This window comes from Rattus norvegicus, chromosome 1 (genome assembly GCF_021556685.1).
Source record: "Rattus norvegicus strain SHRSP/BbbUtx chromosome 1, alternate assembly SHRSP_T2T, whole genome shotgun sequence".
In the NCBI taxonomy this organism is placed as follows: Eukaryota; Metazoa; Chordata; class Mammalia; order Rodentia; family Muridae; genus Rattus; species Rattus norvegicus.
This window is the reverse complement of record NC_141534.1, coordinates 108,854,427-108,869,120: the sequence shown is the minus strand read 5'-3', so window position 1 is coordinate 108,869,120 and position 14,694 is coordinate 108,854,427. Positions and strand designations below refer to the sequence as shown.

The following is a 14,694-nucleotide window of genomic DNA, read 5'->3' as shown; positions in this document are numbered from 1 at the left end:
GTGGTGGTGGTGGTTGTGGTGGTGGTGGTGGTAGTGGTGGTGGTGGTGGTGGTGATATTATACAGGAGGCACTTGTGAAACCCTGCCCCTCTTCTACAGCTTGACCAGAAAGTCTGTTCTTTCCCTTGGGTCCCTCTGATGAGGTGAAGTATCAAAGGAATACTGAGGGAGGCAGTTTTTTATCTTTGCTAAAGACTGGGGCTCAATGGTGGACCACCAACTTCCCCTGACGATTTCCCTCCCATTGCAGGAGTGAGAAAGAGAGCCAGGCTGCTGATGACTCCAAGGGAGGGACCCTGGACATGTGCTGTAGTAAGAGGCTGTTGGGTAAGTGTCCTCTGCGCTCCTATGGCTCAAGAACTCAGACTTGGGGAAGAGGGTACCACTTGGCTGTGAACTTGCTGTTTCAAGATCTCTCTCTAGATGGGGATTTGTTGCTCACACTCTGGGTTTCTTTCTGACTTAGTGTCATTTTGGGCAGTTCTGTCTCCTCTGGGAGGAAGAGCAGACAGCTGAAGACGTGCTTAGAGGTAGAAAGGAAGAGAGCAGGCCAGGGAGCCTGGCATGGAAAGAGAGCTGCTGACCAGTGATGTGTCAGCGAAGGCCTCAGGAGCGATAGAGAACATTTTAAACTAGATGATGTGGTCGGAGCTGAGGGTGGCCAAGCAGCATGCAGAGCTGCCTGTCAGTCCTGCAGAGAAGCCTGGTTAGGAATCAGAACTGCCTCTGGAGTGCAGGTGACCACAGATGTGAGTCTGCCTGTCCGTTTGAACCCCAGTCGTGGCTGTCACCATGGAGACAGCCAGGGTACTGTGCCCACAGGGTGGCAGCATGGCCCACCAGTTGGAGATCAGATCCCTGGTCAAGATAAACTACTTTCGAAGAAAAGGAGTACAGAAGACAGCAAAGGTGGTTTTATTTTCTTTTTATATGTTTTAATTATTTTTCTCATAACAAGTTGTCCGTTGCGGCAATGTTAGAAAATAAAGGCAGGCGAAACCGATGAAAACTTGCCATACCTTTGTCACACAGCCTACGTTTTCATATCCTCCGCCCAAATGTTTGTTTCAAAATTAGCCTTTCGAATTCTAACTTCGAAGCCTCAAACCTGTGGTTTTTCTGAGAAACATCATGATCACGCAAGGTAAGAAGCTCTGAAACACAGTCTTCATGTGACATTTAAGACTGGCGTTGAAAAGAAACAGATATGACTCTGAAGTGGCGGCTTCAAAATAAGCAATGACAGCATCCAATGCCACCCGTCCCCATGTCCCTGAAGCTCTTCTAGCAGCCTGAGCCTTTACTGCAGTTTGCCCTTATCCTGTAGGGGCACCATTGCCTACCATGATCTCCTAGTTAGATGCAGCTCATAAAAGACATCCTGGTGGGGACCAGAGGAGCTCGTTGGAAAGAAAGAATTGTCTGAAGGAATATGAAAGCTGAAGGGCCACTGTGTGCTGGGGTGAAAGGGGGTGGCAGATCCATCCTGCACAGTTTATCGTGATGGCATAAGCCCAACATATAGGCATGAAAGATCTGGCCCCACGGGATGGAGAACTTAGCTTCCTGACTTTCAGGGTGGTCCTGAGGTAAAACTGATGATTCCAGAAGGAGGAAAATGAGTGTCCCATCACTGGAGGCAATCAAGTGCTGGAAGATAAGCAATGGAGAGGAAATTTCCACAGTGGGTGGGAGATCTCAGTGACATCAAAGTCTCTTTCAACTATTAAACACTTCTGTGATTCAGATATGAGTCATAGAATTTAGAGATGATTCTACAACCAGAGATGACCCCACTGGCCAGAAAATATCCACGGAAAGTAGGACATAATGTATAGGAACCCAGGGAGGAGCACAGTGTGAAGGGAAGAGCATGGGGCTTGGCATTTGAGTCTGGCTATGCTATTTACAGGCTGTGTATTTATGGGCGAATCATTTAACCTTGCTGGACCTGCCTCCAGTCCATCATCTGAAAATAGAAAGGACAGCAACATGAATATTCATCTTCACAAAGGTCCTGGGGAAGTAAATAGATGTGACCCACTCCTTGGTTCACTTCCTTACTGAGTACCTACCATGTCTCAGGTACTGGATTGGGTGCTGGGACATAGTGGTAGATGAAACATGGTCCCTACCTTAATGAAGGTTCATAGACAAGTTCTGTGCCGGCCCAATTCTGGAAAATGGGACAAAGCCACAGCAGAGAGAGGTTACAGTAAGAAGCACAATATGTTTAATTCTAACTCTCCTCCCCCAGAGCCGGCAAACAATGTGGAATGGAAGAGGAGATTAGTCATCTCCATTGAAGCTGGCACAGTGCCTGCCTTATGCAATACTCAGGAAGTTGGTATCATTTCCTGCCCCCACCTTACAGATGGCAGGACCCAGGCCCAGAGAAATGGGCTTTCTCCCCAAATTCCCTCAGCTGGTTGATGCTTGGTAAGGGAATTCCTGAGTCAACGACCTCACCACTGCCCTGGTCTACCTCCATTGCCTCCACAGAGGCAGTGTTGTCTGTAGATCGAGTGAGAACGAGTGAAGGGATGTTGGTCCCCAGGGAGGACTTAGGCAGTGTCACTGTGCCTGTCTCCCTTTGTGTCCTGCTTCTGGAAAGCCCTATCTGCCAAGGGCCAGGAAGGTGTGTGCCCCCTAGACACCCATGATGACAGACAGATATGGTATTGTAATGATTATTTCTCTTTTGGGGACCATGAGCTCTTCAAGGCAAGGCCCACTCTGTCTCATTTCTGTGTCCTCCATGCCCGGCATTTATTCAGCTGCGTCTTCATCTATCCACCATTAACTGAGCACCGACATGTGACTGGCACTGTAATAGTTTCAGGAGATCCAATAGAAAGCTAAACTGAGAAAGCACCTACCACTGAAGACTTTATTATGTCTTAAGAGTGGGGCCTCAGGTCCGGAGAGATGATTAATCTGTTAAGAGCACTGGCTGTTCTTCCAGAGGGTCCAGGTTCAATTCCCAGCAACCACATGGAGGCTCACAAATCGTCTGTATCTCCAGTTACTCCATGAATCCTGCAGGCGTGTAGTGTATAGAGATACATGCAAACAAAAACTCATATACATCAAATAAATTAATTTAAAGGAGAAGGAGTGGGATTCTGGTCATAAATCTGGCGCACTCACTCGTCAGAGAGAGCATAACTTTGCCTTCCTGGATCTGCTGTCTATAAAGTATCAAGATTAATCTCTGCGCACTAAAGAGATGGCTCAGCAGCTAAGAGCACTGGCTGCTCTTCCAGGGGAGCTGCAGTCATTTTCCAACCCCCACACAGCAGCTCACAGCCATCAACTTCAGGGGACCCAACACCCTCACAGAGACATACATGATAGGCCAGATAGCAATTCGCATAAAATAATTTTTAATGAAACATTTTAAAAAGATTAATCTTCGGTGCCATACAGGATTGTCGGGGGGCTCAGTGAATTAACAGAGAGCTGAGATCATTCATAAGCATTCGCTGTAAACGGGAAATAGATAACAAATAAGGAGGGGCAGACCACGGACAAAGAGTAGAAATGGCCGTAGAAAAAGATGAAAGCTAAGCAGAGGGAGGTGGGAAAGCACCGGAAGTGGTTGAGCATGCTGATTGGCCCTGATCCTGATGTGAAATATATTGCCACAAAGGCTGGTCATCCAGATTTGCTGACCTAGATGGCAACCTGGACATAAAACAGATGAACACACAGAGGCCAAAAGCACTGGGGTGCTGGGCCTCTGGAAGCGCCCACAGACACTGTGAGCGATCGCGTAATGATAGCGATGGTATAAGAACACAGCCCTAAGTAGTCTCTCTCCCTCCCTACTGCCTTCCCTGCTGGGCAAGATACAGGCAGAGTGAGGGCCAGCCAGGCCGGGTGACTCATCCATTCCCACACAAACTTCAGAGTGGAGTGACATGGCGAACACTCAGAGCCTCGGTCACCCGGACCAGAGCCAGCATGAGGGAGGTCATATAGACCTCTTAGATAATGCTCCCTGGAGTGAAGATGTCTTTAGACATCACCAGCAATCCAGGAAGCCCACAGCTGCCTTCAAAGTGGGTGGGTAGGCTGCTCACACCCTCCAGGGTGAATCCCACGTGCGCTCACACGCTTGTGTTTCTTCTCATTTGACACAGCCGCATGCTCACGCACATGCCCACACAGTCACCCAAGCACGTGGCCCGCCTCAGACTCACAGGGCCCTGTGGGGGTGGACATGCACCTCTGGAGGACACACACCTGCCATGTCTCCTTCTTCTCGCACGCTCAGCCCCCTTAGCTCCGCAGTGACGTATGCCTTCAGTCACCATACAAGCTCCCTGGCAACTGAAAGACACAACAGCTCCCTCACTCTCTCAGTCTCTCCTGGGACTACACCATGACCCCCTATATGTAAATAAAGATCAGAACACACACTCCTTCCCCTGCATCCCCTGTCCTTTCCCAGACATTAGGCCACTCTTGGTTTCAGGGATCACGGTTGGCACTTGGTGTAGATCTGTCACTCTATGCTTACGCAGGCGTCTTTTCTTACACACACACACACACACACACACACACACACACACACACACACTCCTCTTCACGTGGTCACTCTCCACTCTTCCACTCCCCTTGAGTGCTCGCTTTTCTTGCTTGCAGTCACCCAAACGCATCGGTACGTGCAAACCCACACTCCCCGCTCTTGAGCGTGTAGGTGTTCACATTTGCATGAAAGCAAATAACACTGCTGATGCTGGGCCCTCGGTTCCTTCCCCCAGCCAGCATTGCCATGGCCCTGCCTCAAGTCCAACTACTTCCTTAGGGTACACAGGGGGTAGAGAACGCTGACGCTGGTGACTCGCAGGCCATGCAATCGAGTGACATCACTAAGTCTTGTTTTCAGTGCCTCCAACAGGCAGACTCATGGGCAAGCTGACTCCTAAGATTTACAAGAACTGAGGCTGGATCACGAGTGAGGCCTCTAACGGTATACGGCCTGATAGTCAGTCTCTTACTGTAAGGGTGCATATAGGCCCATCACCCTGTATAACCAATCATGGTCCACAGCTCACCTCAATCAGTATATACCGTCAACATGATGCTCCTGAGGGGAAAACCTTGTAGGCATCGGGTCATGGTAGAAGGGGATTCTGAAGACCTCATCATTAGAGTTACTCCCTGAGAAGAAAGCATGGACACCAGGTAGGTGCCTGGGTACCTGGACCTTGTGAATTATTTCCCTAGAAGATTGGTGTGGCCTAATGAGAGGAAATGCAAGTTCCACGTCTAAGAATGATGTTGCTCTTAAGACCAAGGTACCCCAGAGAGGCCCTATAGCTGACTAGAGAGTCATGACCATCCCAGCTACCCCAAGAGTTAAGTGTTTGATGTTCAACTGAGTTTACACAAGGTTTCAAGTGAACGGAGAAAGGCCTGGAACTTGTCCTTTGGGTAGGGACAGAGATGACTTCTTTGGCTGGTAGATATGAGCCCTGCTTCCAGCTTTAGTCTTTATAACTTGAAGGCAGGTCCCAGCCTAGCACTAGGCACAGTACTCTATATGTAGACTGACCAATGTTCAGTGGATTATCATCTGCAGCAAGGGAATCTGTCTTGGTCTCAACAAGAAGCAGTTGCTTATCCTGGGTGCCACTTTATGGAATAGAAGAGATTGAGGCCTGTATTAATGAAGGCTTGGTTATCCTAACTCTGCAGTGACCCCTAACCCCATTCTGATGGTTTTTATTTCTTTATTAGATTGATTTATTAGATTGATGCTTCTGTTTTCATTTAGGACTTCTAATGCATTTAGAGATGCTAACGCTGACTGATAACTTGAGCCTTTGAGCCATTATAAACAAAACACTGTTAGAACGTACTAAGATACTAATGAAGTGACATTTTATAATGCCATTGCCTGGAGAAGAGGCCCTGGCCAGGTATCCACTAGTCGGCAGTGGTAGAGCTTAACTATTTCCTGACACCAGGACAGAAATGAGAGCAGGAACCCAAGAGACTAAGCCCCAAAGTGCTTTGGGGAGGTAGACAGACCTGGGTTCATGTTTCAGCTGTGCCACTAACTGACACCATAGCCTTAAATAAATCATCTGATTTGGCCTCAAAATTCTATTCTCTAAACTACAGATGGTGATAGATATAAGATATAAGGTGAAGGTAATTAATGACTTAATAGATTGAAAATGTTTTTGGCATGATACTCTGTAAATAGTAGCTAATAATGATGATGGTTCTTCCAGGATATGGAGCATAAACAAAAAAAAAATCTTTCTTTTATAAGCCTGCTCCAGAGCTCAAACTTCAAGTTATGGCCAGTATTTCAGCAACATAGCTTCCATGACTGTCGACCAGAGGCCTGAGAGTTCACAGAGCTAAAATAGCCTCAGACAAGAGTATCATTGCTTGTAAAGTCAGGTAGGAAAGGGACCAGCATCGGCAAGAGGACAACCTCTGTCCTGTCTCCTTCACAGGGGTGGACAAGACTATGATCTCATAGGGAGTTACCTGGATCTGCAGAGACACTGAAAAGAGTCTCAGCAGATGCTGCCTCCACAGAGACTGATGCCAAAGCCCACTGAGATAGGTGAGAATTCATCACATTCCCAAGATGTGTGGGGACAGAGGGTCTCCTTTTTTTGTCCAGTGTCGAGCCACCATAGCTCTCAATATATTCTTTATAAAGAATATATTTATAAATGTAAATGTGCCTGTCCAACCTCCTCTTATTTCTTCTTTACAGATCTCAGCATCTGTTTTAGTTAGCTATCCCTGCCTTCTAAACCGTCTCAAAACTTAGTGACTTCAAACAGAGACCATCTCCCCTGCTCAAAAGCTAAAGGACCGTTCAAGAGCCTTCTGTTCCACATTAGCTGAGGTAATCCACTGGGCTGTCCTCCCCCGCTGCTGAGCAGGGAGCAATGTTCAAGAAGCCTTTTCTTATGCACCTGGTGCCTCACTCTCTGCCACGTGGCTTCATTCTCTCTTTCGTTAGCTTGGGTTACCTCACAGCATGGTAGTCATGAGGACACGGACTTCTTATATAGCAGCTGACTTCTAAGACTCCTTAGAGTCTCCATAGGGTGCAAATTGAAGCTTCCTATTTCCTAAGCCTCAGAAACTATAGTATTTCTTTGATTTACTGATCCAAGCTAGCCGTACTCTGAGCCCAGATTCATGTAAAGGAAGAAACATGATTCCTCTTGATGGACCAAGTTCAGGAATCTACACCACCTTGGTCGGCCATAGCATTGTTCATCACCTCCTCTGCTCCTCTTACACTCGTTTCTTTCTTAAATATCAACTCCTTTCTCCCATTTCCCACCCCATTGTTTTTCCAAGCCTTTCCTCACTTCAACTACGCACTTCTGCACAGCTTAAGTCTTTGGCTTTTCTCCCTGCCTGTAAAGAACATGGCTGTGTGCAGACTCATCCCCAACACTTGTAAGGCCACTGTGTGCTACATCAGAATAATTTCAACTTGGAAAGAGAGCCAATAACTTTTGAAATGTAATTTTTTGCATCCTTCTACCTAGACTATAAGGTAAGGAGTTGGAAAGCCAGGTTCGTAAGTTAAGGCAGGAGATAATTATGACTCTTTGGCATTCTGCATTAAGATTCAAGGTTTGGAGAAAACCAAAACTAGCCCAGCAGGCTCCATCCCTGCAAGGATGCTCACACACACTCATGTGCAGGGTCGGTCTGGCCCACGCATCTGAGCTCCAAACGCACCTTCTGCAAAGTAGAGGTGCACACGGCAGTTTGTTGCTCATCAGGAGACAAGAGAGAACCAGACTCAGGCCAGCACATACAGAGATCCTTTGGATTTGGGTAGGAAAGGGGAAACAAATGTCTTCTTGGCCTCATGGACCCCTCACTTGTGAGAGGGGTACCTAGTAAAAGAGGAAAGCAGAGTTATTCAAACACGAGGCCAAACCAAGAGCCATCTTCCTGGCGTGATGGCAGTGCTGAGCACATCTGCCCAGATGCTGGACATCACTCTCATAGCTGGGCCAGGAGCTATGAGACCCTGTACCACCCCAGGCCTCAGGTCACTCTCCTGCACTGGGGAATGGGGAACCTGGTCTTCCCACAGCAGTTTTGAGGCCGCAGTGAGTTGGTGTGGCTGTGGAGCTTGTAAAGCAGAGTCTATTCACTTTACCGGTTCTCTGATTGTCAGACCCGGATATGAATCTGGGCTCTTCCTTTGAAAGCTTGGGATCCTGATCAAATCATAGCACAGCTCTAAACATCTGCCCGCCCCCACTTAGGCTGTGGCTGGCTCTGAATGTTAAGAAAGATTGTCCTTACAGCCAGAATACAGCAAATACAGAGGCGAATGCCAGCAGCAAACCACTGAACTGAGAATAGGACCCCCATTGAAGGAATCAGAGAAAGAACTGGAAGAGCTTGAAGGGGCTCGAGACCCCATATGTACAACAATGCCAAGCAACCAGAGCTTCCAGGGACTAAGCCACTACCTAAAGACTATACATGGACTGACCCTGGACTCTGACCTCATAGGTAGCAATGAATATCCTAGTAAGAGCACCAGTGGAAGGGGAAGCCCTGGGTCCTGCTAAGACTGAACCCCCAGTGAACTAGACTGTTGGGGGGAGGGCGGCAATGGGGGGAGGATGGGGAGGGGAACACCCATAAGGAAGGGGAGGGGGGAGGGGGATGTTTGCCCGGAAACCAAAGAATTATTATTAAGTATTAAATAAATTTAAAAAAAACAAAAAAGAAAAAGAAAAGCTAATATTGATCATCTCATCAGCTGGTTAATAATTTTTAGTAAATTATGTACAATACTATAGAAAACATTTTGTCTCTGGTGGTCATAAGTGGGTACTGTTATTGTTGTTGTTGAGTTTCTTCTTATGAGCATGTTGAACAAATTCAAGTTTGTGAATGCCTATATTAAAATTATTTTACGAGAGGAATATATAAAAATAAAAATTTCTTTATGTCTTCATTCCCATGCAAAAAAAAAAAAAGAAAGAAAGAAAGATTGTCCTTTTTTGCCAAATTCCAGTTGACTATCGCCTTGCTTAAAACAGGCCATCTCTGATCCAGCAAATTAGATTGTCAGGTTAAGGTGCTCTCGGCCAAATCTCATGACCTAAATTCAATCCCTGGGAACTACATGGTAGAAAGAGAGACCACTCCTGCAAGGTGTCCTCTGACTCCCGTACATATATGCCCTGGCAAACATATACTCAAAAAAAGGGTACTTAATTAATTAAAAACAGAATTTTTTAAAAGACCATTTCTCCACAAAAAGGCCATTTGGAATTGCACTTCTTCTGTCCACATAACCCAGTTCTACCCTCTACCAGCCCACACCAATGGTCCTAGAGCCCAGCAGCAAGGCCCACCATAGTCACACTCACCATAGCCACACCCAGCCAAAAGGATGTAAGTCCAGCATGTTGTCATCTCAAAAAGGGGTAGGGCTGCCTGTGTTAGGCAAATTTTGTGGCAGAAGTTTCCAAAATCTTTACAGATTAAAACATTCATTATCTTTTTTTTTTTCTTTTTTCCGGAGCTGGGGACTGAACCCAGGGCCTTGTGCTTGCTAGGCAAGCGCTCTACCGCTGAGCTAAATCCCCAACCCCAACATTCATTATCTTACTGTGTTTTTAATTCAGGAGCCCTGGGATGATTTAAAGGGCTTATGGTTCTGGCTTAGCCTTTCAGAACATCTCAAAATGTTGGCCACTGTACACCAATCTCAAAACTTAACAGAGGCCCAACATCTGCTTTATCTAAATCCACCCACAGCTGTTAACATGCCTTCTATCCTTGCAGCCTGTTGGTCTTGGTTCCTCTCCAATCGACCCTTCCACAGCGACCCAATAAGGACATTGATTCCCCCAGTGTGGGTGACTCCAGAGAGCATGCCACGTAGGAGAAAGCGCCCCAGATGGGAGTCACAGCCTCTTCTAACCTAATCATAGAAGTGACATGCCCTCACTTCTGCTGTGTACTTTTGGCCACAGAGCCTAACATGGTTACCATGTGGAAGAAACTGCACAGGGTTATGAATACCAGGAGGCAGGATCAATGAAGGCCACCTTGGGGGCTGTCTGCTATATTGCTTAAAAGATGAATAATTAAATTGGAAAAGGTTTTAATAAAGCTTAATATATCACCCTCCATCCAGCTTCCTTTCAACCCACTAGAATATTTCAGTATGCTTCCTTTTTTATATCTTTCAATGTTCAATTTGCAAGTTAAATTCTTTTTTTTCTTTTTTTTTCCGTTACTACTGTACTTTATTGTGTTCAACCAAATCACCATGTTACAAAAATAGCAAGCTGCCATAATAAAAAATAAGGCTCCTCTATCCAGCACCAGATAGCATCAGTTTACTTTCAAGCCTAGAAATTGCACACTTGTATATAAACCAACCGAAGATGAGGATTGAGAGTTCATCTTGGTGGATTTTTCCTTTGATGAATATGAAGTGTCCTTCCTTATCTTTTTTGATGACTTTTAATTGAAAAATGATTTTATTTGATATTAGAATGGCTACTCCAGCTTGCTTCTTCTGACCATTTGCTTGGAAAGTTGTTTTCCAGCCTTTCACTCTGAGGTAGTGTCTGTCTTTGTCTCTGAGGTGTGTTTCCTGTAGGCAGCAGAATGCAGGGTCCTCATTGCGTATCCAGTTTGTTAATCTATGTCTTTTTATTGGGGAATTGAGGCCATTGATGTTGAGAGATATTAAGGAATAGTGATTATTGCTTCCTGTTATATTCATATTTGGATGTGAGGTTATGTTTGTGTGCTTTTCTTCTCTTTGTTTTGTTGCCAAGATGATTAGTTTCTTGCTTCTTCTAGAGTATAGCTTGCCTCCTTATGTTAGGCTTTACCCTTTTTTATCCTTTGTAGTGCTGGATTTGTAGAACGATATTGTGTAAATTTGGTTTTGTCATGGAATATCTTGGTTTCTCCATCTATGTTAATTGAGAGTTTTGCAGGATACAGTAACCTGGGCTGGCATTTGTGTTCTCTTAGGGTCTGTATGACATCTGTCCAGGATCTTCTGGCCTTCATAGTTTCTGGCGAAAAGTCTGGTGTGATTCTGATAGGTCTGCCTTTATATGTTACTTGACCTTTTTCCCTTACTGCTTTTAATATTCTTTCTTTATTTTGTGCATTTGGTGTTTTGACAATTATGTGACGGGAGGTGTTTCTTTTCTGGTCCAATCTATTTGGAGTTCTGTAGGCTTCTTGTATGCCTATGGGTATCTCTTTTTTTAGGTTAGGGAAGTTTTCTTCTATGATTTTGTTGAAGATATTTACTGGTCCTTTGAGCTGGGAGTCTTCACTCTCTTCTATACCTATTATCCTTAGGTTTGATCTTCTCATTGAGTCCTGGATTTCCTGTATGTTTTGGACCAGTAGCTTTTTCTGCTTTACATTATCTTTGACAGTTGAGTCAATGATTTCTATGGAATCTTCTGCTCCCGAGATTCTCTCTTCCATCTCTTGTATTCTGTTGGTGAAGCTTGTATCTACAGCTCCTTGTCTTTTCTTTTGATTTTCTATGTCCAGGGTTGTTTCCATGTGTTCTTTCTTGATTGCTTCTATTTCCATTTTAAATTCCTTCAACTGTTTGATTGTGTTTTCCTGGAATTCTTTCAGGGATTTTTGCGATTCCTCTCTGTAGACTTCTACTTGTTCTCTAAGGGAGTTCTTTATGTCTTTCTTGAAGTCCTCCAGCATCATGATCAAATATGATTTTGAAACTAGATCTTGCTTTTCTGGTGTGTTTGGATATTCCGTGTTTGCTTTGGTGGGAGAATTGGGCTCCGATGATGCCATGTAGTCTTGGTTTCTGTTGCTTGGGTTCCTGCGCTTGCCTCTCGCCATCAGATTATCTCTAGTGTTACTTTGTTCTGCTATTTCTGACCGTGGCTAGACTGTCCTATAAGCCTGTGTGTCAGGAGTGCTGTAGACCTGTTTTCCTGTTTTCTTTCAGCCAGTTATGGGGACAGAGTGTTCTGCTTTCGGGCGTGTAGTTTTTCCTCTCTACAGGTCTTCAGCTGTTCCTGTGGGCCTGTGTCTTGAGTTCACCAGGCAGGTTTCTTGCAGGGGAAACGTTGGTCCTACTTGTGGTTCCAAGGCTCAAGTTTGCTCATGGGGTACTGCCTAAGTCCTCTCCGCGGCGGCAGCAACCAGGAAGATATGCGCCGCTCTTTCCGGGAGCCTCCATGCACCAGGGTTCCAGATGGCGTTTGGTGTTTTCCTCTGGCGTCTGGATGTGCACAGAGTGCAGTCTCTTCTGGTTTCCCAGGCATGTCCGCCTCTCTGAAGGTTTAGCTCTCCCTCCCACGGGATTTGGGTGCAGAGAACTGTTTATCCGGTCTGTTTCCTTCAGGTTCTGGCGGTGTCTCAGGCGCAGGGGTCCTGCCGCTCCCGGGCCCTCCCCTATGGGAACCCAGAGGCCTTATACAGTTGCCTCTTGGGCCAGGGATGTGGGCAGGGGTGGGCAGTGTTGGTGGTCTCCTCCGCTCTGCAGCCTCAGGAGTGCCCACCTGATCAGGCGGTGAGGTCTCTCTCCCACGGGGTTTGGGAGCAGAGAGCTCGCAAGTTAAATTCTATATAATTGTATATATGGGCTAGTGTGTCATCGACCTTAAAATATGATATAAAATGTCCATCTTTTAGCTTAGTTAAATCTTGATAATCCAAAGAGACGTAGTCTTAGGATGCACCAATGAACCATTCCAAAACACTAATTAAACAGTAGTGTAGATTTGGGGTAACCCCTACCCCTGCTTGCTTTGTTGGAAGACCCCAAACCTAGGACTTACCCAAGCCCATGAATCCTCATGGGGTCTGGTTAATTCTATGAGACCTCTGTAGAGACAGCTGGCAAAAAAAACAAAACAAAACAAAACAAAACAAAACACGGCATCCTGTTTCCTTGTAGAAAACCTACAAAAGGACTCCAAGGTCACGCTGATGAGCCCACTCAGGTAAAGGGAGACTCAGAGGCTCCTTGGCCATCATCTACGCTGCAACCAGATCCATGAGCCTTTCCTACTGGGAGGTGTTGATTCCCAAGCAGGATCTCTCTCCAGCTCCCCCAGCTTTAGGAGACAGAACAAAAGGCCCCATCTGTCCTGCCTTTCTTTTTAGACACAGGACCAATTTCTAGTTCAGTGGTTTGGTTTCTGGTTTCCTTAGAGGTGGGGAGGGTAATGAGAATTTCCAGCACTGTGGGCCATGCGTCTTCAGTGATCCACATGATGCCCCGGTCTGGCTTCCTGAACTTGCTTCCTTTTCTCTGTGCTGTGCCCTCTAAACATAGTTCACATGTTTAATGTTCATTCTGATTCCTGCCCTTGCTGAATAATTTCAACGCTTCATACTCTATTTTTAAATTGTGGATATTGAATAGACAGTCCGTGTCCTACAATGGTTGGAATTAAAGTTCTCTCTGACTTGAAGGTGAAGCAGTAGAAACAGAACTTTGAATTTTCTCTATGCTAGCGCCATACACTGTTCCCCTCTAACAGGATGCTGTCCTTGCACGGTGAACTGAGGCTTCTGGTCAGTCCGATCAGCAGAGTAAATCACGGAGGCTCTGCCTGATTGCTAAGCTTGCTTTTGGCAGGCCTAGTGGGATAAAAGCATGCCTACTTAGGATGTTTTCAACTTGTACTGAGTTTCTTCGGCAGTAACTCCTTCCTGAGTCAAGTGTTCCTGCCTTGGGTTGGATCTCAATTTGTTCCTCGGTATTATACGTGATTCTAAGCTCCAGCACGGTGTCATGCTTGTCTTGATATTTTGTTCCTAACGGATGCAAATGCTCTCTTTATGTCCCTGTACATTCGGCTTGATATGGGCACACAGCTGCGAAGGTTTGGTTTTGTCTGTCTGTCTGTCTGTCTGTCTGTCTGTTTTTTTGTCAACTTGACACAATCCAGAGCCAGTCATCTGAGAAGAGGAAATCTCAGTTGAGAGACGGTCTCCATCGGATTGTCTGTAGGCCAATCCGTAGAGTGATGTGATCAGTGATTATTGTGGAAGGACCCAGCCCACTCTAGGCGGTACCACCCCGAGGCAGGTAGTCCTAAACTGTTTAAAAAGGGAGAAGTAAGCCAGTCACAGGAGCAAGCTAAATAAGCAGCAGCAATAGCCAATATCAGTCCTTCAGGATGCCCCGATACAGCGCCTGTGAAACCTACCTCAGGTTGTATCTCCAGGTTCCTGCCTTGGCCTCCCTCCACAGTGGACTGTAAACTGTAAAATGAAATAAACCCTCTCCTCCTTGAGCTGCTTTTGGCCATAGTGTTTATCACAGCAGTGTAAAGCAGACTAGAATACTCAGAGACTGTGTAGACTATGTTTTGGAGCACGCCCTCTGGTTTCCGACCAGTTCAACAGACAACCTGGAGGCAGGCGTTGCAGGTGGAGCCTAAGGAAATGCAGAAGAGCCAGGATGTGCTGGACCATTCCCACTGGCCACGGTCAGGATGTTTGCTCTTTATCCTAATATAAAAGCAATAGACCGCCGTGGGCTTGGATTTCTGAGGTCATTTAGCCAAAACTGCCGAAGAACTCCAAGCTAGCCCGTGGCCTGCCACTGCTGTGAGGCTTCAGGCAGTCTCTCAGGATGCCCCATACAGCATCTCTTTGTTATCTCTCGATAAGGAGGGAGCAGCGTGACAGAAT

The 14,694-nt window shown here is 46.1% G+C and overlaps 2 protein-coding genes across 10 annotated transcripts in view; one reads left to right on the top strand and one right to left on the bottom strand.

Annotated features, from left to right (window-relative positions):
- The window catches only part of Ptpn5 (protein tyrosine phosphatase, non-receptor type 5), a 60,070-nt gene that overhangs the window by 20,600 nt on the left and 24,776 nt on the right, over positions 1-14,694 (top strand). For all 7 annotated transcript variants that reach the window (XM_087551712.1, XM_087551708.1, XM_087551713.1 and 4 more), the window contains 1 exon segment: positions 251-327. In XM_087551712.1, coding sequence (XP_087407838.1) covers positions 251-327 — 77 coding nt within the window.
- Positions 1-14,694, bottom strand: part of LOC147996806 (uncharacterized) — a 51,181-nt gene that overhangs the window by 18,586 nt on the left and 17,901 nt on the right. The gene's annotated exons all lie outside the window — the stretch shown is intronic.